Genomic DNA, 24185 nt, shown 5'->3' on the forward strand with positions numbered 1-24185 from the left:
GGGAAAAGCCTTTTCTTTTTAGACAATGCAGTGATTTGTTGGTGCGAAGATGTGTCCCGGAACATGAGCAGCAAGACATACTCTTTCACTGCCATGGTTCGGATTATGGAGGACATTATGGAGGCGAAAGAACAGCACTGTGTGCTTTCTTGAAGAAACAGATTTTCACTAGGTTTGGGGCACCACGGGCAATTATCAGTGATGGTGGATCGCATTTCGTGAATAAGCAATTTGACAACTTGATGGGCATATATGGTGTAAAGCACAAGGTTGCACTCGCGTATCATCCACAAACGAATGGGCAAGCCGAAGTTACGAACCGTGAAATCAAGAATATCTTGGAAAAAGTGGTAGGCCCAACAAGAAAGGATTGGTCGAAAAAACTCGATGATGCACTATGGGCATATCGTACAGCTTTTAAAACGCCATTGGGAATGACCCCTTACCGTGCGGTGTTCGGTAAAGCATGCCACTTACCGTTGGAGTTGGAGCATTGTTCTTATTGGGCGCTAAAAAAGATGAATTTCGATTACAAAGAATGCAAGGAAAGAAGGTTATTGCAACTCAACGAGTTGGACGAATTACGAGAGCAAGCGTACGAGAGCAATTGGTTATACAAAGGAAAAGTCAAAAGGTGGCACGACAACAACATCTTGCACCGCCAATTTCAAAAAGGGCAAGAAGTTCTCTTGTTCAATTCACGGCTCCGGTTATTCCCGGGAAAGCTTAAATCAAGATGGTCGGGGCCGTTCATCGTTCAACAAGTCTTTCCACATGGAGCTATAGAAATCAAGGACCGTGAATCGGAACGAGTATTCAAAGTAAATGGAAATCGACTCAAACACTATTGGGGAGATGGTGGCGAACGTCAAGTGGCCTTGATCACCTTTGCTTAACGAGAAAGAAGCTACGTCCGGCTGAAGACTTTAAACTTAGCGCTTCTCGGGAGGCAACCCGAGCTTTATTGTTTTTCGTATTTTTATTTAATTTTTCGTTTCGTTTTTAATATCATAAGCATGCATTCTAATTTATTATTTGAATTTTATTTTTCAGGGTCGAAAAAGTGATAAATAAGAAGTTTCAGGGGCACTAATCAGAAGTTTGTAATTTTCAGGGGCCCAATTGCAATTATTCACACGGCCGTGCAAAAAAAAGGGCGTAAAACTCACACGGCCGTGTGAGATTTCGGGAAGCTACTGTATAAAATCGTGAAATGGCACGGCCGTGCGAAAAAGACCTGGAATTTCACACGGCCGTCCGAATTTTGGAGCAGCATCTGCCCAATTTCGAGAAACGGTGCGGCCGTCCCAGAACTAGGCCAAAACACGGGACGGCCGTCCCATGGGCAGCAGTGAAGCAGAACGCTCGGACGGCCGTCCGAGAAAGAGGGCAAAACGCGGGACGGCCGTCCGAGGCTATTACTGGTCGTTTTAAATTCTAAAAATTCGATTTTGCCCCCATTTCTTCCTAAACCCTTCTCTTTCATCCTCACAACCTCCCACACACAATTTTCGAATGGAGGCTAGAGCATCGAGCCAACTTCTTCAAAATCTCATCTTTCAAGGCACGCCCGAGTGCATCGAGCCGGCATCCGCCGGCACCCATTCTTGAGCCCGTGTCCGAGCCGCCGATGAAGATGAGCGTGAGAGAGCGAGGGAGGAGCACCCCGATCACATCGACCCCGACTAAATCAGGTGTTTTCTATCCTTAAACTTTGTGCTAATTTCGTTGAGGGCAACGAAAATTATAAGTTTGGGGGTGAAAAACATGTTATTTTTGTGCTTAATTGTTTTAGTTTGCATGCATTAGGTTTTATTCGTTTTTATTGTTTTTCTCGTTTTTCCGGAATATAAAAAAAAAAAAAAAAAAAAAAATTGCTTGAGTCGAATGCATCGATGATTTATGATGATGAGAGATGATCAATGTTTGATGATGAGATTGCTTGTTTTGTGTGATAAGGATTTGATGTTTGTTTAGCTTTCGATTCAATGGGACTTAGAAGCGAATGATTGCTAGGAATCACATTTTGTGCATTGCTTTGGTTGAATGTTTTGTATTTTAAATTTGGAATTAATTTGTGCTATATCATGCTATGTTCGGTTTTAGAACTCACCCTAGGAAATTTATGATACGAAGTATTGAGTAGTGAGTGATTTGGGATATGATTTGGGCCTTCTTTGAACCGTTTGAGCCTTTCAAGCCGACCTTTTTATCGAAATTATCCTTAGAACCTTGATTTGAGCCTCGGAGAAAAGGTGTTCTTTCTTTTAGCCAATGTGTAAGGTAGAATAGGTGGAGATTCTTGAAAATTACCCCTTGGAAGTTCAGTCGAAATTTTTCTTAAGGTCCTTCTTCTTCTTCGAAAAAAAAAAATAAAATAAAATAAAAAAAAAAAAAAAAAAGAAAAAAAAAAATTAAAAAAAAAAAAAAAAAAAAGAAGACAAATATCTATGCTTCTATATATATATATATAAAAAAAAAAAAAAAAAAAAAAAAAAGAAGAAGAAGAAGAAGAGACTAGAAGGGAGAAATAAGGACTAGTTGTTGAATTATTTTTGAAAACTCGATCCATTGCCTCAAAAGCAAAAGTGGAGACTTTTGAACTTTTGAGACTCGAGTTTATTAAAGTCCGTATAGGTGAATTCATTGTTTCAAACGCCTGTCTTTCAAATTTTGGCGTAATCACCTAAATTCAAGAAGAATAGCCACACATACCCATATTTCCTACCTCGAACCAAAGAGCCTAACAATTGAAAGCCACAAAGCCCCAATGATCCCAATAGCTTAATGTTCGATATTAGTAGAGTAGAATAATTTGGTGAGTATTTGGAGTCAAGCATATGCATGTAAGTATAAATTTTCTCTATTTTTAACTTGCAAATATGGGATACTTGAAGCAATTGTATGATTTGTGGTTTTTTGTAATGGTGAGTGACTAAGTGTTGTTGAATTTTGAGCTTGCGAATGTCTAAGGAATTGTCATTATAATTACAAGTTCTGAAAACGTGAAGTTGATCATTGATCTATGTGATGAGATGTTATCGTTGAGTTATTTGCTTATTGGTAGATTTTTGCTTGAGGACAAGCAAAAGTTCAAGTTTGGGGGTGTGTTAAGTGTATATTTTTACACTTTATCGTATCTTTTTATTTGAGCTTTTGGTGTGTTTTAACGATAATTGGTGCTTAAAAAGTTGATTTATTGTATTTTAGGTACAAATTGAAGAATTGGAAAAGTATGGGGTCAAAACTGCAATTTTGGAGAAAATATGGGCCAAAAGTGAAAAAAGCAGAATTCTGGAGAATAGACCGCGCGGCCGTGCGGATTTTAGGCATAAATCTCACACGGCCGTCCGGATGGGCGAGTTGGCGCAGTGAGGGAATCTTAATTGTACAAGGAAACTGCCTTCTTCCCCAAGTTTTTCACCCTATATAAGACCAAGCCAAGCACACAATTAGGGATCCATCTTTTTACGCAATTTCAAGAGCAACAAAGCAATAACGAAGACTCCAAGCATAGATTTATCGTCTATGATTTATTTTCCTTGCGTTTTTGATTTAATTATGAGTAGCTAAACTACTTATTTCTAGGATTTTATTTGGAACCCTATGTGGGATTTATGAACCCTTTTCTATGATTTTATGCAAGTTTTAATTCCGGATTATTTCTTCTACTTGTTTTATTAAGTGCATGAACTTGATCAACTTATGTGCTTTTATGTTATTGTTAATCGCATGAATCGGAAGATCGGGTTAATAATTAGAACTGTGGTAGAAGAGCCTTTGTGGTATTAACATAGGAATATAGTTAATCTCTTAGGTAGCCATTATTGAGATTTGTGCTTAATGCTGTGTTCTAGAATTAATTGCATAGGAATATAGTAATTGAATCTAGAGTATTAGAATTGTAATACACGCGGAAGCGGGTTATGATTATTTTAGCATCTCAGGTTAATAATCCGGGTTAATTGCTTGTATAATTGAAGGAATTGGGGAAATAATAATCACATAGGGGGAAGAATAAAATCCTAGGCTTGTCTACTTTGATTAATCTTCGTTTTTAAATTGCTTTCGTGTTCTTGTCTTTTTAATTTGCTTTTTAATTTATTTTAATTAATTATCTCTAAATTCGACTGTGTAGGGTGGGCTTGATAATAATTGCTAGAATTTAGCGTCTAGGATTAAGTAATTAAATATTCCCTGTGGGTTCGATATCCGGACTTAATTGTCCACTATATTACTTGTACGATACGTGCACTTGCGTGTAGGTTTTCGACCAACATAGGGAGTGGGGAATTTCCACTTCTGATGGTAGGAGGAAGGTACTGATTTGAAGGTATGGATCGCTGGCCTCCCTAGGATGATGTTGTAGGGCGATGGCTTGTCGACGACAAGGAACTTGATTAGTTTAGTGATTCGACAGGGGTCTTCCCCTAAAGAAACTGGTAGCTCCACTTCTCCCATGGATAAAATGCCTTCTCCTGTGAATCCTTTCAAGGGTGTGGAGACGGACTTAAACCGGGCATTATCTATGCCTAGCTGCTTAAAAGCGTGGAGGTACATGATGTCAGCTGAGCTTCCACCGTCCACTAATATCTTCTTGACCAAGAAGTTGGCCACTGTTGTTGTTACTACCAATGCATCGACATGGTCTTCATCTGGACCCTCGAGGTCGGAGGAGTTGAAGACTATGCTGTGATCAGGTCTTCGTATTTGATATATGCGTTCGGATGGAGAAGCGCGTTCTTGATTCATGCGCGCTGATCTGGCGAGTGTGCGTCTTGCATTTTGTGAATCGCCCCCCGCCGGTCCTCCGGAGATGAAGGAGATGATTCCCCGGGTAGGCTGGTTATCGTTGTTATCTAGGTCACGTCGGTGACCCCCGTCTTCTCGTCTTTGTTGTTGATCTCGATTGTTATCTCGACGTGGAGGATCATCACGGCGTTTATTTCGCGGCTTATCGACGTATTCGCCTAAATGGCCCTGTTTGATTAGCCTCTCAATCGCTATTTTGAGTTGTGCACACTCTTCCGTAGTATGCCCTTTGTCCTTATGGAATCGACAATAACGATCCGATTTTTCTCGCTTTGCGTTTGGCTGCATAGGACGTGGAGGTTCTGCTAAACCTTTCAGCTCTATCACGTGAAGGATTTCCGTGAGGCGAGCGTTTAGCGGAGTGAACCTATTGTAGGAGGAAGAGGGTTGGCTTTGAGGTGGTAGTGGCGGACGTCGATCATCGCGCCTCCTATTGTCCTGACGGTCATCTTCCCTTTTTCTTTTAGGAGGAGCATGGGTAGAGGCTTCTTCTATCCGGACGTATTTTTCGGCTCGATTCAGCAACTCTTCTAAGTTGCCTGGGGGTCTTCCGGCGATAGATTCTTTGAATCTACCAGGTTTCAAGTTCTGCTGCATAATCCCGGAAAGCATGTCTTGCCCCACACTGGGGACTTCATGGACGGCCTCTACGAAACGCTTAATGTAGTTGCGGAGCGTTTCGTTATCTCTCTGTACTACAGAGAAAAGATGAGCGGGGGTCTTGGCATATTGTTTGTTGATGGCGAATTGGTTGGTGAATCGGGTCGACAACCGAGAGAAGGTGTCAATGGACCCTATGGGTAGGGAGTTGAACCAATTCATTGCCCTCTTGGAGAGAGTGGTGCGGAACATTTTGCACATCGCAGCATCCGTCGGGCCATATAAATCCGCCATGGCACTAAATTTCTCTATATGTTCCTGTGGGTCGGTGGTCCCTTCAAATTGAGGTAACCCCGAGATCTTTACTCCTTGAGGTAATACCTCGTTGAGAATGTCTACAGTGAAGGGACTGCGTCTTGTTGGGAGAGGCATTCTTTCACCCATTTGATTATTTGGTTGGGAGAAAGGGTTTTGGCGAGACATTCGACTGTTTACCTCGCCTTCTCCCTCGTTAAAGAGAGGGACTCTCGGTGGTGATGCGTTCCCCCGAAGGGGTGAGCGCCGACGTTGTTGTCTGGGCTGTGCTCCTCTGTGATTAGTAGATAACTGCACTCGGGACCGTGGGTCCGACGTAGAGGAGGAGACGCTTATTTGATTCTGGATTGGCGGTGGAGCCACAGGTGGTACTATAGGTGGAGCTTGTGCCGGTATCGCATTGGGAGCGTTTGCTCCCATCGTGGCGATATATTGAGTTACGGCCTCCGTGGCGGCGCGAGTAGAAGCGTCCGCTATCATACGCTGGAGTGCGTCCTCGGTTATTTGAACCGTTCGAGGAGCAGGGAGTGGTGGATCGGCGAGTGGTGGGTCCCGAGGGGGGATCACCTGAACCTCGCGAGGTGGATCTGCCGTACGTGGAGGAGCTGGCTCCGTGGCACGTGGAGGAAGTTGCTCCGCGGCGCGTGGAGGAGGTGGGATGCCAGATCCTCCACGGGCTGGGAGGTTATTTGCTGTGTCATTTTCTCTCCGAGCTGACGCCTCAGGAGGATCTTGTTGGCTACGTGATCTGGTTTGCATCGTTCCCACAGACGGCGCCAAAATGATGATGCTAAGATTTAGCTCACCTAGGATAGTGTAGAAAACGAGCTGGGAGAGCAAAGCTGATCAGTAGCTAGTCAATTCGATGCTCCTGAGGTCCCTACAAAATAAGCACACGTGAACTAAGCCGGGGGTTGATCCGGCGGAAACCCCTCCGACGCTCAAGTCAGATGTACGGATCGTAAAGGGAGTAGAGAGAATAAACTCGTGGTGAATTATCAATAATGAGAACCTACCTTTTCCAATGAATAAACCATCTATTTATATATCGTTAAATGGGTTGGGCTTACTTTGTTGGGCCCAAGCCTTATTTTGAAGGAGCTTGGGCTTTCGCGTGATGGGCCCACTTGATAAATTTGAGGGCCCATTGGGCCGGCCTATTTAGGTATATCAAATATATAATGCCTTACATTCAAATAAAACTTGGTATCTTGTCCCTAGAACTTCCACACAAAATATTATTGGTTGTAAGTGGGTTTATATGATTAAGAGGCATCCCGATGGTTCAATAGCCCGTCACAAAGCACGCCTTGTTGCAAAGGGTTTCAATCAACGTCCCGGAATTGATTTTTCTGAAACTTATAGTCCAGTTATTAAGCATGTTACTGTTCGGTTAATGCTTACAATTGCTGTTACCAATGGTTGGCCTCTCCGCCAACTCGATGTAAATAACGCTTTCTTACAGGGATTTTTATCAGATGAGGTATTCATGGACCAACCGCCGGGATTTGTCAACACGGAATTTCCCCATCATGTCTGTAAGCTTAAGAAAGCGATATATGGTCTTCGCCAAGCTCCACGAGCTTGGTATCAAGAGTTGCGTTCATTCTTGCTCAGCACTGGTTTCACTAACTCACACTCAGATACGTCTTTACATGTTTTTTGGCTCTACCTATAATCTATATTTTTTGATTTATGTGGATGATATCATTATCACCGGCTCTTCCTTAGACGCTGTTAATGCTTTCATCCAAGTGATTTCTCAACGATTTTCTCTCAAAGATCTCGGTCAAATCTCTTATTTTCTTGGCATAGAAGCCATAAAAGTCCCTGCTGGATTATTCTTATCTCAACGGAAATATATCAACGACCTTCTACAACGTGTCAATATGACTCAAGCCAAACCCGTTGCCACGCCTCTTGCTACAACGGATACTCTTCAACTTCATGATGGGTCTGCATCTGCCGGTGCAACATTGTACCGGCAAACTCTTGGGTCTCTTCAATACTTGACTCTCACTTGTCCAGACCTATCATTTGCAATCAATAAACTCTCTCAGTTGATGCATTGTCCCTCCTTGCTTCATTGGGCGGCCGTTAAACGATTGCTTCGCTATCTTGCTGGCACTATAGATCATGGGCTCCTCCTACGGAAAATTTCGCCTCTAACACTTCACGCTTATGCAGATGCAGATTGGGCAGGGGATCCGACTGACCGGACTTCCACTTCAGCATATGTTCTTTTTCTTGGTGCCAATCCCATTTCTTGGAGCTCTAAAAAGCAAAAAACGGTGGCTAGATCATCAACGGAGGCTGAATATCGAGCCATTGCATCTTCTGCAGCCGAACTAAATTGGATCATGAATTTGCTTCAAGAATTAAGAGTTTCGGTGCCTAATGTACCTGTTATCTATTGTGACAATGTGAGTGCTACTTATGTTTGCACGAATCCTATCTTCCATTCTCGCATGAAGCACATTGCTATCGATTTCCATTTCGTAAGAGAGCAAGTTGTTGCTAACCGACTTCGAGTCTTTCATATACACACATCTGATCAACTTGCGGATTCTCTTACAAAACCTCTTGCTCATACGCACTTTCTCAATCATCGAAACAAGATTGGTGTCCATAATGGACAGTCAATCTTGCGGGGGCATGATAAACCTACAGTTACATCTACACCAAATGAGGCTGCAATCAGCCGATAATCTCTCCAAGAATCAGCAGCAAGGCCACAAATCATCTTGTAATTAATGTGTATTATTCTCCATTAAGTCTATGGCTTAAATCTTGTAATTTCCTATTTTAGTTGTAACAGTTGGTCAACTCCTCTGCATATATATAGAGGTTTGTAATAGTAGAAAATATAATACAATTCATTCTTCCAAACATATTATTTTATACGATATAGCATCTACAAAACACTAAAAGCATGGAGCTCAATGCTCATTCCTTGTTTTATGGTAAGTGATTTTCAAGTAATTCTTCTACCTTGTGAGAGTTTTTCACTATTCACTGCCGATCGTTGACTTGAGCGTTAGAGGGCAATATAATCCTCGGGGCAAACCCTGACGAGTCATCTAGTCGATCTCTGCAACATTGTCTTGCATTAATTGTAGGTCGGCGCGTGGATTCTTATAACTAGATACGAGAATTACCACAACATGCATGGACACTTACTCGACACATGAAAAAACTCTCTCGACGCGTAGAATCTCACTTGACATCTAGAGTATCAAAAGGCGGGTGAAAATATCGCAAGGCGAGCGAACACGTACATGATCACATGCACGTTGTTTGTTGAGCTCTAACAGAAAGTGGTAAAAGTTGTGCATATTTACTTAACGTTGATAGTTAGTTGTAGACTTGTAGCTGCCAGCTCACACACAATACACACACTATATAAAGAGAATAGAAATTATAACCAAAAATAAATACCAATTATTTACATGAATGCCATTGGGCCGGGATTTAACATAGTAGCCCAATACAGAACGGGCCCTTAAGAAAGATGGTTTTGTCGAATTGGGCCGTTTGACAATTTAGCAAATAGTATTCATCAAATAATAAAAAATAATAAAATATAAATTTAAAAGATTTAGTAGTTAATTCACATATTTGTTGATGCCACCTGAATACGCACTTTGAGGGGCCAACTGGAGTAACGACCACCCAGAATGAACCGGGTCGGTGTTTGAACAGTCCCGTACTGTTTTTTCCAGTACTTTCCGGGCCAACTGACGGATATAAGTGGTTTTAGGTTACCCTTGTCTACGTGGCCTCTTTTGCAATATTCGTTCTCGTGTGGTCTATGAAATGCTACGTCCGGTAAAAAAAAATGTCGAGTGATTCTGCGCTTTTAATTTATACAAATTACTACCTATTCAGCAGACATACACATATCTACGTGTTATTATATGCCTTCTTTTTTAAAGTCAAGACTCGTTTATTGAAAATCTTAATATTTGTGCAAAGTTGAAAAAACGACAATTGATTAGTGACTTTTTGATGTTTGTTAGATTTAAACATAATTCACTCGAGTTGTATTTTTTTTCTAATGATGAAACTCGCAGCCAACTATATAAGTGCATTGGGTAAACATATAATCTCGTATACTAACTTGAAACTATACGTGAGACGTAAAACACACTATGCTAACCATGCTAACCATGTGTGACGAGCGTGACACAGCTACAATTGTTTTGCCGACATAATTTCAGTTGGTTGGCAAACCTCCGGGTATAGTATGTTTCTATCGTGGTAATATAGTTGGAGATTGCATCTTTGATTTAATTTGCGTACTATTTTCTATTTAGTTTTTTTCTAAATCAACTTATATAATATATATGTAATATATATTTAGGGTAAATTACAACCACCCTTGAGGTATGGTCAATTTACGAAAAACCCCCTCTTGTTTGGATTATTACATCTACCTCTCAACTATGAGTTTTTCTTACACCTCCACCCTTATGGTGTGTCAAATTCAACACAATCATCTAGATTTCGTGGAATTTGCTCTAGTTTGTATTCATTTTGTGTAAAAATACAATTTCTGATGCATCACAATCTGATATATACAAGCCAAAAAATACATATTATGATCATCGTGCTTCAAAATGTGGAGTTCGAATGGGATAAAACAGGTAAAAAAGTGATAATATTCCATATAATCTAGAAGATTCCACTAAATTTTATAGTTGAGGGGTGGTTGTAATTACCCAAACAATAGGAAATTTTTCGTAATTTGATTATACTTCAGGGGTGATTGTAATTTACCCTATACTTCAGGGTTGGTTGTAATTTATCAACTTTTTCATTCTCATTCAACTTTTTCATTCTCAAAAGGAACCCGACAATGTTTTAACTTATTTATTGAATATTGAACAAACAAAAAACCCATCAATTTTACAACGTTTTTAATTAGAAAAAAAGAAAGAAAGATATTTTAATAGAAAAAGACACAAGAAAAACAGATCGTAGGAAATAGTGACTAACTGACTACATAATGGGCAACCCCAAGTCAAGTCCGTCTCCTTGTGGACCTTAATATTCTATTATTCACAAAAATATTCAAACAGTTTTAAAAACACGTGGATAAAAAACAAATACCTAACTGTCATTGAAAAATGTTATTTTTTTTATATTTAACAAGAAAACATATAAGCATCTACATGACTTAATCTTATCATCGGAAAGTTGAATAACCAAAGTTTGAATCGTTTGGCGATATCTTTTAGCTCGATTTTGTCGCGCAACACTTGTGTTTAATATGTTATATACCTGATCTTGTGTGGTTTCAAGCTATTGCGCGATAGTAAACGATAAATCTATTGCACGATGGTAAACATAAATCTATATGATTGGATGTTTGTCGTTTATTCGTTATTAACTACGCGTATAGAAGTGAAAGTTATTAGTGATTATGAGTAAAACTTGAAATACTTCTAAAAGTTGTTGAAAGATATTTCCAAACAACATATATAGAAAACAGACATTAAAGCTGTTATTGTCTAACATCTAAGATACTTCCAAACAACGAATTATTCAACAAACTTAATTTTGTAGCTCATTTTGATAAAATATCTAAATTGTCTTGATAAATTGAAGTTCTAATAAAGACATAAATAAGGGTGAAAACATTAAATGCATATTTTTTTATTTAATTATAGATATTTTTGTAAATTGTTTTAATATTTCGAAATATTATTTTTTCGATAATTACGACTTAAAATTACTTATTTTTAAATTTTAATGAAGTGGAAACAAAAGTTACCATTGCATATATATATATATATATACATGATCATGAACCAAAAACAAATACATTAACAATCAATGTCCAAAAACTTTTACTATCACAGCTAAGTAGCTTCAACATTTTATTCAACTTCATGGCATTTTTTTTATTAATCCATATAATTTGTTTTTGTAGCCGATGGGTACATACTTTACTAATTTCGTTCAGTTACCGATATAAGGTTCTATTCACTAAATATTATGGTTAGTAATACGTTCAGTTAAGATTTACATTTTCAAACTTGTTACTAAAATCGAAGTCAGCTATTAAATATTACTTCATTAAATTAGCTAGTAGCACCCTTCCCCTCAAAGTTTAATTTAATAGAGGGTAACTAAAAAAAAAACTACTTTATCATTCAAACTACATGTTAATTTCATTAAATAGAAACAAATGACATACAATACCGGAATTTAACATATGTAATACAAGATCGAGTCTAGTGAACCGAACCTTTAGTAACTGAATAATCCGATATAAGTAACCGAACGAGCCCTAAGATGATAATAAAATACGTGTTCAAATACGACATGTTAGCAAGTGATTGTCCAGTCCAGTCTTCACGTTCGTCACGTTTCGACTGCGGAGGCGTGTTAGAGTATATTATATTATTAGTTATTATAGAATATTAGGATTCTATTATGATTTGATTACCTAGATTAGTTATGATTTAGTTATCTAGTCAAACTCTATTACCTCGTATTATTTCTCTATACATATTCCATGTAATCAACCCATAACATAACGGGGGTTTCGCCGGCCATGGAGAAGAAGAGAGGCGGTGGCTAGGTTTTAGGCCATGGAGAAGAAAATATGGCTAGGTTTTAGGCCATGGAGAAGAAAAGAGGAAGAAGAAGAAAAAAAAAAGATGTAGAAGATGCACCACCGGGGAGGGAGAAAATTGGGTGGTGTTCATGGAAAAGATAGAAAAAAGAAAAAAAAAATATTATTTTCTGTCCATGTTATTTTCTTCTTTCTATTGATTTGGCAGATATTTTCACCAAAGATTTCACCACTGCTGGATTTCGCAGGTCATTGTCCAGTCTTCACGTCTGATGTCTATTCGTTCCGACTGCAGGAGCGTGTTAGCAAGTGATTGTCCAGTCTTCACATTCGTCACGTTTCGACTGTGGGGGCATGTTAGAGTATATTATACGACAGATCAAGAAACAAAATGGAAAAAATAACCCCATTTAATGCTGGAATTATAAGCTGTTTCATGATTATGCCAACTCTCCAAAAACTCAAAATATACTCACCATTCCACCAAACTTCTCTCTTCTATACCCCCAACCATCTACTATAAATAGAACAACTTAGATCCATTTTCTTAACTACAAACAAAAATTCAAACCCTCATTTACAAAACACAAAAGGAAACTTTTATTTTTCCATTAAAAAAAAAGAAAAAGAAAAGAATGGCAGTAGAGAGGAGATATGGCTTCACAATGCTGAAACAACTAATCAAGAAGATGCAAAATCATCTTCATCTATCGAGAAAGATGGATATACTGCACATGGGGCTCGAATGCGAAGAAGTAGAAGGAATCATGCCGTTTAATCTGAAGGAAGGGCATTTTGCTATAGTGACGAAGAACGATAAAGACGAGCCGATTAGGTTTGTTCTGGAGCTTTGCGTGTTGAAAAATCCCGGGTTTTTGAGGTTGTTGAAAATGGCCGAAGAAGAATACGGGTTCCAACAGGGCGGCGCTCTTGCCGTGCCGTGTCTGCCCGAGGAGTTGCTGAGGATTTTGCAGGTCAAGATCTTTGTAGGCTAAGATAACATTAATTTTTTTGACTTTTTTTTTTCATTTGAGGAAATTATATTTCTCTAATGAAGATTATATGCTTAGAGGATATATATATATAGAGATTCAAGAAAAGCAGTCGTCGTCTTTCAAAATAATTGATCTCATTAAGATTCAACATTAAAAAAGTACTAGTGCTTGTCTATATATATATATATATATATATATATATATATATATATATATATATATATATGTGTGTGTGTGTGTGTGTGTGTGTTGATTTCTTCGGGTGATGTTGTTCGAAAAGCAAACATCAGTGAAATTAATCCAAAGGGAGAACTGTGTCCGAAAACTAGTGACCTCAATCCATTAACTCAAAGCAATTAAGCATCTTCTAATTAAAAAGTTTGAAAGAAGAAATAAGTAAAAAAAAAATATTAGTGCAAGAAGCAGTGAAATCTGATATCGAGCTTGTAGTTCTAATTAGAATGGATCCTTGGATTTCTTAAGCAATTAGGGTTTTTAAGCTCTAAGTCAAACTCATAGCTAGGGTAAGGCATATTCCAAGACATACACACACACACACATATATATATATATATATATATATATATATATATATATATATATATATATATATATATATATATATATATAGCTTGGAATTGAGTATATATAGGAATGCACATGGTTTTTCAAACACTAAAATTACCGTACGTAGAGATATTGTACCCGATGAAAAACATCGGGTGATGATCCTGCTCCATAGTTCTACAAAATCCTAAAAGTATGGAGCTCATTTCTCATTTTGAGGCAAGTGATTCTTGTGCATTGTGAGAGTTTTTCACTATCCATTGACGGTCGCTGACTTGAGCATTAGAGGGCAATCGTCGGCCCAAAGCCCTGATGAGTGACCTAGTCTCTGCATTTTCTTGTAGGTGGCATGTGGATTCTTACTAGACACAAGGATTACTGGCCACAAGATGCATGGAAACTCACTCAGACACATGAAAGCTCGCCCAGCGCGTAGAATCTCACTAGACATTTGGAGTATCACAAGGCGGGTGGAGTAGAGTGATAAATGTAGTGCATATTGACTTAACGTAGATAGTCAAACTACGAAAATTCTGCTCATGTTTGGGTAATTACGACCACCCCTCTACTATAAATTTTCTTAGACGTTCACCCTTGCGGTTTCAAATTTAGTGGAAACTTCTAGATTTTATGAAATATTATCACTTTTAATTTGTACCCGTTTTATCTCATTCAAGCTCCACAATTTGAAGCAAGATGATCATTTGTATGTATCAGATTGTGGTGCATTAGAAACTGTATTTTTACACAAAACGAGTACAAACTATAGACATTCCACGAAATCTAGATGATTATGTTGAATTTGACACTATAAGGACGGAGGTGTAAGAAGAGGGGAATTTTCGTAATTTGACCATACCTCAGGGGTGGTTGTAATTTAACCTAGAAATTAAAAGTAAAAAATTAAAATACCAATTATTTACATGAATGCCATTGGGCCGGGATTAAACATATTAGCCCAATACAGAACGGGCCCTCTATAAAGATGGTTTTGTCGAATTGGGCCGTTTGACAATTTAGCAAATAGTATTCATCAAATAATAAAATATAAATTTAAAAGATTTAGTAGTTATTAATTCACATATTTGTTGATGTCACCTGAGTAGGCACTTTGAGGGGCCAACTGGAGTAGCGACCACTCAGAATGAACCGGGTCGGTGTTTGAACAGTCCCGTACTGTTTTTTCCGTACTTTCCGGGCCAACTTAGGCATTTAAGTGGTTTTGGGATACCCATGCATACGTGGCCGCTTTTACGATATTCGTTCTCGTGTGGTCTATGAAATGCTACGTCCCGGACAAAAACCCTCGTTTTGGGACAAGTTTATTATTATTATTATTGTTTGGCAGTTAGACGCTACACATGGTTGTGTGTGAGATTATGTGTTTACAATTGAAGTTCATCAAATATAAATAACTACTGGGTGTAACATCTAATAACCGGTGTATAGTTTTGGTCGCAAATAAAATAGTTACCAAAGTTTTCGTTTTCGGTACAGACTAAATACATTGTTAACGATATAATGCTCTATCAGAATTTTCAGTATTAACGAAAATTATATTGATATGTCAAAATATATTAGGAAACAATTTTGTATTGTTATCTGGACCAAATATAAACATTTTTTATCCAACGAATGAAGCTGTGATCACTATTCCAATTCTCAAATAATCAAATGTATAAAATATTTATACATTTATTGGATTATATAAACATGAGTATAAATAGCAGTAACTTTTTTTTTTTTTTTTTTTTTTTTTAAATTTATTGGATTCATAAACATAATTCACTGGAGTTGTGTTGCCGACAGAGGTTCAATTGGTTGGCAAACCTCCGAGTATAGTATGTTTCTAACGTTGTAATAAGTTCAAGATAGCATCTATTTTCTATTTTGTTTTTTTCTAAATCAACTTATATATATATAATATAAGAAAAGCTAGTATAAATATATGCAATATATATTTATCAACTTTTTCATTCTCAAAAGGGAACCCGACAATTTTTAACTTATATATTGAATATTAAAAAAAACAAAAAACCCATCAATTTTACAACTTTTTTAATTAGAAAAAAAAAAATTAAAAAAGAAAGAAAGATATTTTAATAGAAAAATATCATAAGACAGAAAAAAAACAGATCGTAGTGAATAGTGACTACATAATAGACAGCCCAAGTCAAGTCAGTCTCTTGTGGACCTTAATATTCTATTATTCACAAAAATATTCAAACAGCATTAAAAAACACGTGGATAAATTAAATTGAAAACAAATACCTTAACTGTCATCTAACAATGCTTAGTTTTAGTATGTTTTTTTTTTTGATTTAGTAAGAAAACATATAAGTATTTGCACGACTAATTGATGGAGTAAGAGAAAACGCTTGAATAACCAAAGTTCGAAAACCTGTTGCCGCTTTTTTAGCTCGACTTTGTAATGCATGACTTGTGTTTAATGTGTTAAATCTCTTATCTTGTATGTTTTCGAGATATTGCGCGATAGTAAATGTTTACTCGATAAATCTATATGATTGGATGTTTGTTTATTCGTTAACGTGTAGAAGTGAAAGTTATTAGGAAATACTTCTATAAGTTGAAAGATATATATTTCCAAACAACATACATAGAAAGCCGACATTAAAGCTGTTATTGTCTAAGATATTTCCAAACAACGAATTATTCAACAAACCAAATTTTTAGGTCATTTTGATAAAATATCTAAATTGTCTTGATAAGTAAAAGTTGTTATAAAGATAATAAGGGTGAAAACTAAATGCATTTTTTTCATTTAGCCTATATATAGATATTCTTGTAAATTGGATTAATATTTTGAAATGTTATTTTTTCGATAATTACGACTTATAATTACTTATTTTTAAATTTTAATAAAGTAGAAACAAAAGTTAACATTGTAAAAAAAATGATCATGAACCAAAAAGAAAAAAAAACATTAACAATCAATGTCCAGCAGTAACTTTTACTAACACAACTAATTAACTTCAACATTTTATTCAACTTCATGGCATTTTTTTACTGACTAAATATTATGGATTAGTAACATGTTCGGTTGGCAAAATTCACATTTTTTCAAATTTACTACTAAAATCAAAGTTTGCTATTAAATACTACTATTTATTAAACTAGTAGCACCCCTTCCCCATAGATGAATTTAATAGAGGGTAACTAAAAAAAAAATACTATTTTATCATTGAAACTACATGTTAATTTTATTAAATAGAAACAAATGACATACAATGATACAATACGGGAATTTAACATATGTAATACAAGATCGAGTACCTCTCATAGTAACTAAATAATCTGATATAAGTAACCGAACGAGCCCTAAAATGACAATAATAATACGCGTTCAAATGCGACGGATGAAGAAACAAAATGGAAAAAAATAAGCCCATTTAATGCTGGAATTATAAGCTGTTTAATGATTATGCCAACTCTCCAAGAACTCAAAATATACTCACCATTCCACCAAACTTCTCTCTTATACCCCCAATCATCTACTATAAATAGAACAACTCAGAACCATTTTCTTCACTACAAACAAAAATTCAAACCCTCATTTACAAAACACAAAAATAAATTTTTTTTTTATTATTAAAAAAAAAAAAAGAAGAAGAAAAGAATGGCAGTAGAGAGGAGAAACGGATTCACGGTGCTGAAAAAACTAATCAAGAAGATGCAAAATCATCTTCATCTATCGAGAAAGATGGATATACTGCACATGGGGTTCGAATGCGAAGAAGTAGAAGGAACGGTGCCGTTTAATCTGAAGGAAGGGCATTTTGCTATAGTGACGAAGAACGATAAAGACGAGCCGATTAGGTTTGTTCTGGAGCTTTGCGTGTTGAAAAATCCCGGGTTTTTGAGGTTGTTGAAAATGGCCGAAGAAGAATACGGGTTCCAACAAGGCGGTGCTCTTGCCGTGCCATGTCTGCCCGAGGAGTTGCTGAGGATTTTGCAGGTCAAGATCTTTGTAGGCTAAAATTGCAAAAATCTTCGAATTTTTTTTTCTTCTTTTTCATTTAGGGAAATTATATTTCTCTAATGAAAAATTATATGCGTGGAGGCGCGATATTATAGATTCAAGAACAATGTACGTGTGTACTTCGATTCTCGTCTTTGTTTTCTGGAATATCTTGCGTATTTTGATCGCATAGAAAAAGCAGTCATAATTTCGAAAACATCGATCTCGTTAAGATTCAACATTAGAAAAAGTACTAGTGCTTGTCTATACATATATATATATATATATATATATATATATATATATATATATATATCGATTTCTGCGAGTGATATTGTTCGAAAAGCATTGATTTGTCATGCCAACTACATAATAAAAGCAAACATGTATGAAATTTAATCCAAAGGGAGATCTGTGAACTGTCCTCAATCGATTAACTCAAAGCAATTAAGCATCTTTTAATTAAAAAGTCTAAAAAAACAATTAAGTAAAAAAGAAAAAAAAAATATTAGTGCAACAAGCAGTGAAATCTGCATATAGGGTTTGTCAGTTGTAAGTCAAACTCCTAGCTAGGGTAAGGAATAATTTCAGATGTTAATTGTTGTTGCATATTCATATATACAGGCAAATTCCATATATAGAAACAACTTATTGATTTTGTCACAACAACAAACAATAGGTATATATATATCTAGGCCTCTTGGAATTGAGTATAGGAATCCACATGGTTTTCTTTATTATTGTTGTTGTTAAGCTTGTTCCCAGTTTCGATCTAGGGTTTGGTGACATTGAGTTTTGGCGGCGGCGGCGTTGGAATATTTGACACGGCCAGTGGCGAATCCAGGATTTTTGCCAAGGGTGTTCGAAATTAAATATAGTAAAAAGTATAATGGTTGGCTAATAGTTTACGGGGGTTCGGGGGCAGCGCCCCCGGATTTTTTTTTTTTTTTTTGAATATTGTACACATTAAATAATAAAAAATCTTTAAAAATTTTAAATTTAAAGGGATTATTTTACCATTTTTGGGCAAATTTAGGAAATATTTAGACATAAAATTGGTGAAAATATTAAAGAAGTGGTAAACATATTGAAGTTGCAAGTGACAAAATGTACATTTCATTAACACATTTTGAATTCTCAAAAAGAAAAAAAAAAACTCACGTAGTTGTTAATTTAGAAAAAAAATTGAAATTATACATATATATATATACAATATTTAGAATTTTGGAATAATTTATATTATATTTAATATAATATAAATTTAAAAATAAAAAAAATTGAGTAAAATAAATTATAAGTTGCAAATAGCAAAATAGAAAATTAGGAATAAAAAAGAAAAAATAATACAGAGGTTCAGACTCTCAATGGTCTCGAACCCTGCACCTCTGCAAAATTCTACAAAGCACTTAACCAGTTCAGCTAGAGCATCGCATTTGCCAGGTTTTACATTTTTAGTTATATATTACAAAATATATAGGAAATAATTTTTTTTTAAAATCAAGGGTGTGCAGTAGCACACCCTTGGACTACACTAGATACGCCACTGGACACGGCCATACTAGGGTTTGGTATTGGTTCAACCCTTTTCGCACGGTGGAATATTGTAAATTTGTAGTTGGTTTATAATTACACGCCCTGAATGTATATATTCTTTTGTTGACATTTACTAGGTCGAATTCATTGCACATAATGTGTTAGTATGATGTACATGGTTATTGACTTATTTCTATGCTACACACGGTGAAGTTTACACTAGGTGAATTTTTACGGTTGATCTATACGCACCCATATGAGTTGGTGTTTTTTTGTGTGAAAAAATAAATTGCTTAGGAAACTCCTCTCATCGTCGGTGAAGTATCACGAGATCTAAAATGACGAAAATACCCTTGTAGAAGATGTGGAGTGGGGGCATTTCGTCGGTTAAATTTGAATAAACTTCTGACTTACTATATTATACATTAACACATAAACAAATTCAAACTAACTGTACTGTATTTTTGTAAAATGAATTATAACTATAAATAAATATCAATTTAAAATATTAATCAAATCCAGCACGGCCCGCTAGATAGGTTTGAGGGCTAATCTAGCCCATTTAAGTAAGTATTGAGTCCAATTGGGCCGTTTGACAATCACATCGACTACTGCTAATAGTTATTTTTCCTTTTCTTTTATTTTTATTAATTTATATACAGTGTATAAATGTTAATGTTCTAAAAATCGGTTGAGGTGGCCGATTAATCGATCGCCGAGGACCTAAACCTTAACGAGGGTTTGAAAAACCGGTGTTTTTTACCTGCGAAGCGGTCAAACTTTGGAGGCAGGTCAAACCGTTGAGATAAAAATCAGTAAAAAATCCATTTTTTTAGGAAAAATTACGGCCACCCCTGAGTTATGGTCAAATTACGAAAACCCCCCTCATGTTTGGGTGATTACAGTCACCCCTTCACTATGTATTATCTTACGAAAATACCCCTATAGAGGTGAATTTAGGGATGTTAAATCAGTAAAACTGAACCGAAATGTCGGTACGCCAACATTTCATACCATTTACTGAATTGAATATACGATTTTGTTTGGGAAATAACAAAATTACATAAATTTTATGTAAAAATATTTAAAAGGAGAGGGTAGTTGTAATTACCCAAATAAGAGGGATTTTGTTTCGTAATTTGGTCATACCTCAGGGGTAGTCGTAATTTGCCATTTTCTTTATAATCAAGAAGAAATCAGGGCTTTTAGCTCAAACCGTCGGGCGGCTCTATTCTTCCCTCTCTCGACTCCATTCTTCCCGTATGAAAGAGAGCAAGGCCCCGCTAACCCAAAAAAACCAAAACCGGCTGCGGTGCTCTATGAATCGACAAGGATAGAACCGTGTTTAAATGATGAGGATAAAACCATATTTAAATATATTATTACAAAACTTTTGTGATCAGAAAACCCGATTTAACGCCGATTAATTGTGATGTGGTGTCTAACCACCTTCGACCGATCCCCGCTTTTTACAACCTTGATACACGTCGGTGATGAACATTCAAATAGATTAAAAAAAAAATTGTCTTTATGGCTTTTTATTTATATTAAAACATTCAAAAAAAAAAAAGAGGATGGTCCCTAGCTAACATTAAACAGTAGTAGTTATTTGTCACCTAAATACACAACTTTCCGGGCCATTTGAGTACTGACCACTCAGTATCAACCGTGTCGGTGTCTGAATAGTCCTCACTCTTCTTCCGTACTTTCCGGCCCAATTGAGATCTATAAGTGGCTAGGATTGCCATGCCTACGTGTCGACGGTTTTGCAATGTCCGTTCTCTGTTTTGGATTTAAATTCGGGAAATTAGATGCTACACCTGATTATTTACATTGGTCGTAAAATTCACCCAGTGTACCGTCTATATCTCGTGTATATCGAAGAAAATTGAAATTCTCGAACAAGAAGAATTTTTTTAGGGGAGACTAAGTACAAAGAAGAAAAGATCCTAGTGAATAGTGAGTAGTGACTACGTAATAAGTCCACCTCTTGTGGTCCTAAATATTTTATTCTAGACTATTTCTGCACTACTACAAGTCAAGCAAAACTGCACAATTCCACAAAATCACACAGTATTCAAATACGTGGATTAAGACAATAATAAATAAAATACTCAACTGTCTTCAAACAATACTTAATTTTAGTATGATGATTTTTAATTTTATTTTTTTATTTATTGAAATATGTTACTAATTTTAAGATATGTTCTAAGATAATACGCGTTCAACTGTGACAGCAGACCAATAAACAAAACGGAGAATACCCCATTTAATGCTGCACTAAGCAGTTTCATCCTTATGCCAAGTCTCCAATTAACTCATAATATACTTACCATCCACGAAACTTCTGTCTCCCCCTCCTCAATCTAGTATAAATAAAACAATTTAGGACCATTTTCTTTATTACACACAAAACACAAACAAACAAACACAAAGGAAAAAACAAAAAGAAATGGCGGTAGAAAGGAGAAAGGGCTTCACGGTGCTCAAACAGTTAATCAAGAAACTGCAAAATCACCTTCATCTCTCGAGAAAGCTAGATATACTGCTTAGAGGGTTCGAATGCGAAGAACAGGAAGAAGAAGAAGCGGTGCCGTTTGATGTTAAGGAAGGGCATTTTGCTATAGTGACAAAGAACGATGAAGACAAGCCGATTAGGTTTGTGCTGGAGCTTTGTGTATTGAAACATCCCGGATTTTTGAGGTTGTTGAAAATGGCTGAAGAGGAATACGGGTTTCAACAGACGGGTGCCCTTGCCGTGCCATGTCAGCCGGAAGAGTTGGAAATGATTTTGCAGGCCAAGATCTTGGCTTGCTGAAATAACAAAAATCGTCGATTCTTTTTTTTTTTTTTTTTGAGATAATTTATATGTATAGAGGATAGATTCAAGAAACTGTGGCCTGAAATAGACAGATATTGACATGTGTACACCTACTCTTGCTTCTTGCGATTTTATCTTCGTTTCTGGAATATCTTGCATATATTTATCGAATCGAAAGCAATCATTTTTCAATAGACAAAATACGAAAAATGCAGATTAACATGCTATGGAATCATAATACGAGAAGTCTAGAACATAAGAACACATATGAAGGAAGAAAACTTAAGGGAAGTAGACTGGCCAGTTGAAGTAGTACGAGTCTCGAACTTTTTTGGGCATCTTATTCCACTGTCACAAAATGAAAATAAAACACGAGCGTTAAAATCAAATTCCGAAACGATTTGCCGAAAAAATAAATAAAAAATAATTCGAGTACATAATAACATGAATCTCAAAATAAGTAAAATACCTGAAATTCATATGGTTGCTTCTTCTCCTGTGCTTTCTTCCAGTGATACTGTTCAAACAGCATTGCTTTGTCGTGCCAACTGCATCATAAAACCGAACATGCATAAAACGACGGCCAAAAAGGGAGATACGTGAAACTGTCAAATAGTCCTCAATCCAACTCAAAGCAAACATCTTCTCGAAGATATAAAGGAAATAAGTAATATTAGTGCTAATTTTGGCAGAACTGAATAAATTTCTAGTTCGTTACGCGAGTGCATTATTTCCAAGCAAATATTAGTCAACAAGCAGTGACATCTGATATCGTTCGATGGCGAGGACAAATTCGAAATTTCAGATATTAATCGTTGCATATTCATGGAAACAGCTTGTGGGATTTGATCACGAGTCACAACACGAATCAATAGGTATATATAACTATGTGTCCTGGTATCGAGTATAGGATGTAAAGCTAGCCAAATACTGTCCTAAATGGATAAAGGTCCACGTAGACTTTTTTTTTTCTTTTATATGTCGGATAAACTACTTGTGCCAACAAGAAAAACGTATCGATCAATAGTTCGAATTTTAACAGCGCTCAAACTGTGTTGGTGCAAGTTTGTACTGTCTACATGATTTCAGAAATACATTGCTATTTTACAGTAATAACATATTTTAGATGCTCGATATTAAATGTTTGATATCTCTGCTGCATAACAAAAGATTGTACATAACTCACATTGTTCCATAAATGCGTCTATTACTAAAATCTGCAGAATGTGCCGGTGGAAATTCTCAATACTGATAATAAAATGGTATCGAAACTAATTGTAGTCCGATGCTGAATACGAGGTTTTGATTCACTAATACTGAACACTAATTGTAGTCTAAAATATTATGTTTGCTAATCACATTACCAAATCAGGCAATATCACAAGAACAAAAAAACACTTAGGGTTTACAACGCACAGTACAAATTGAAATGAATAAATTAGCCAATAAATGCATCTGGAGTCCAAGGAAATCGCTTCGAAAATAAGAATAAAACACAGATTACACACTTTTGTGTGTGTGTGAATGAGAGATAAGGAAGGGGAATTACTTGAATTGGTTGGAGAGCGTCCACATGTAAGGGTTGATCCAGGTGAGGGCGGAGAAGGCGGCCGACCCGACCCATATGTTCACGAACCGGTCCGGGTCGGCGTGAGGTACTCCCGGGTCGCCCCGGTATGCATTTCCAAAGTACTTCTCCATTTCTGCGCGATTTTCTTCTCTCTGTTACTTCTTCACTCTTCTCTTCAGCCCTCGCCGTGTCTTCCCTTATCTAATTTATCTTTCTTCGTGAGTGCCCTTTTCTGTCATTTCACATGCGCAATACAAATATGTATTTGCAAATTTTAGTCCAAGGATAAATTACAACCACCCTGAAGTAGGTATGGTCAAATTACGAAAAAATCGTTCTTGTTCGAATAATTATATCTATCCTCATTATGAACTTTCTTACACGTTCATCCTTATGGTGTCGAAATTCAA

At 36.5% G+C, this 24185-nt stretch overlaps 4 protein-coding genes across 4 annotated transcripts; 3 read left to right on the forward strand and 1 right to left on the reverse strand.

The window, feature by feature from the left end:
• Positions 1 to 12945: 12945 nt before the first annotated feature.
• LOC105966303 (protein SMALL AUXIN UP-REGULATED RNA 16) lies at positions 12946 to 13305 on the forward strand. Its single transcript, XM_012990869.1, has one exon. It carries the CDS (start codon positions 12946 to 12948, stop codon positions 13303 to 13305), a length of 360 nt encoding a protein of 119 aa, XP_012846323.1.
• A 4204-nt stretch (positions 13306 to 17509) lies between these two features.
• LOC105966302 (protein SMALL AUXIN UP-REGULATED RNA 16) lies at positions 17510 to 17869 on the forward strand. Its single transcript, XM_012990868.2, has one exon. It carries the CDS (start codon positions 17510 to 17512, stop codon positions 17867 to 17869), a length of 360 nt encoding a protein of 119 aa, XP_012846322.2.
• A 3967-nt stretch (positions 17870 to 21836) lies between these two features.
• Positions 21837 to 22202, forward strand: LOC105961266 (protein SMALL AUXIN UP-REGULATED RNA 16). The gene has a single exon (XM_012985504.2). It carries the CDS (start codon positions 21837 to 21839, stop codon positions 22200 to 22202), a length of 366 nt encoding a protein of 121 aa, XP_012840958.2.
• Positions 22203 to 22334: 132 nt separating this feature from the next.
• LOC105961267 (actin T1-like protein) lies at positions 22335 to 23999 on the reverse strand. The gene is made up of 3 exons (XM_012985505.2): positions 23755 to 23999; positions 22675 to 22753; positions 22335 to 22553 (listed from the first exon to the last, which is right to left on the reverse strand). Exons 1-3 carry the CDS (start codon positions 23904 to 23906, stop codon positions 22488 to 22490), a joined length of 297 nt encoding a protein of 98 aa, XP_012840959.1. The 5' UTR covers positions 23907 to 23999; the 3' UTR covers positions 22335 to 22487.
• Between the last annotated feature and the right edge of the window lie 186 nt (positions 24000 to 24185).

This window comes from Erythranthe guttata, chromosome 10 (genome assembly GCF_056151865.1).
Source record: "Erythranthe guttata isolate IM_541 chromosome 10, IM_541, whole genome shotgun sequence".
NCBI classification, from domain to species: domain Eukaryota; kingdom Viridiplantae; phylum Streptophyta; class Magnoliopsida; order Lamiales; family Phrymaceae; genus Erythranthe; species Erythranthe guttata.

Bases quoted from the DNA above. Each gene is read 5' to 3' on its own strand.
- LOC105966303 (XM_012990869.1), top strand. From the start codon at position 12,946: ATGGCAGTAGAGAGGAGATATGGCTTCACAATGCTGAAACAACTAATC.
- LOC105966302 (XM_012990868.2), top strand. From the start codon at position 17,510: ATGGCAGTAGAGAGGAGAAACGGATTCACGGTGCTGAAAAAACTAATC.
- LOC105961266 (XM_012985504.2), top strand. From the start codon at position 21,837: ATGGCGGTAGAAAGGAGAAAGGGCTTCACGGTGCTCAAACAGTTAATC.
- LOC105961267 (XM_012985505.2), bottom strand. From the start codon at position 23,906: ATGGAGAAGTACTTTGGAAATGCATACCGGGGCGACCCGGGAGTACCT. The intron at 22,754-23,754 runs GTAATTCCCCTT...TTTATGATGCAG, and splicing joins ACGCTCTCCAACCAATTCAA to TTGGCACGACAAAGCAATGC. The intron at 22,554-22,674 runs GTATTTTACTTA...ATTTTGTGACAG, and splicing joins AGCAACCATATGAATTTCAG to TGGAATAAGATGCCCAAAAA.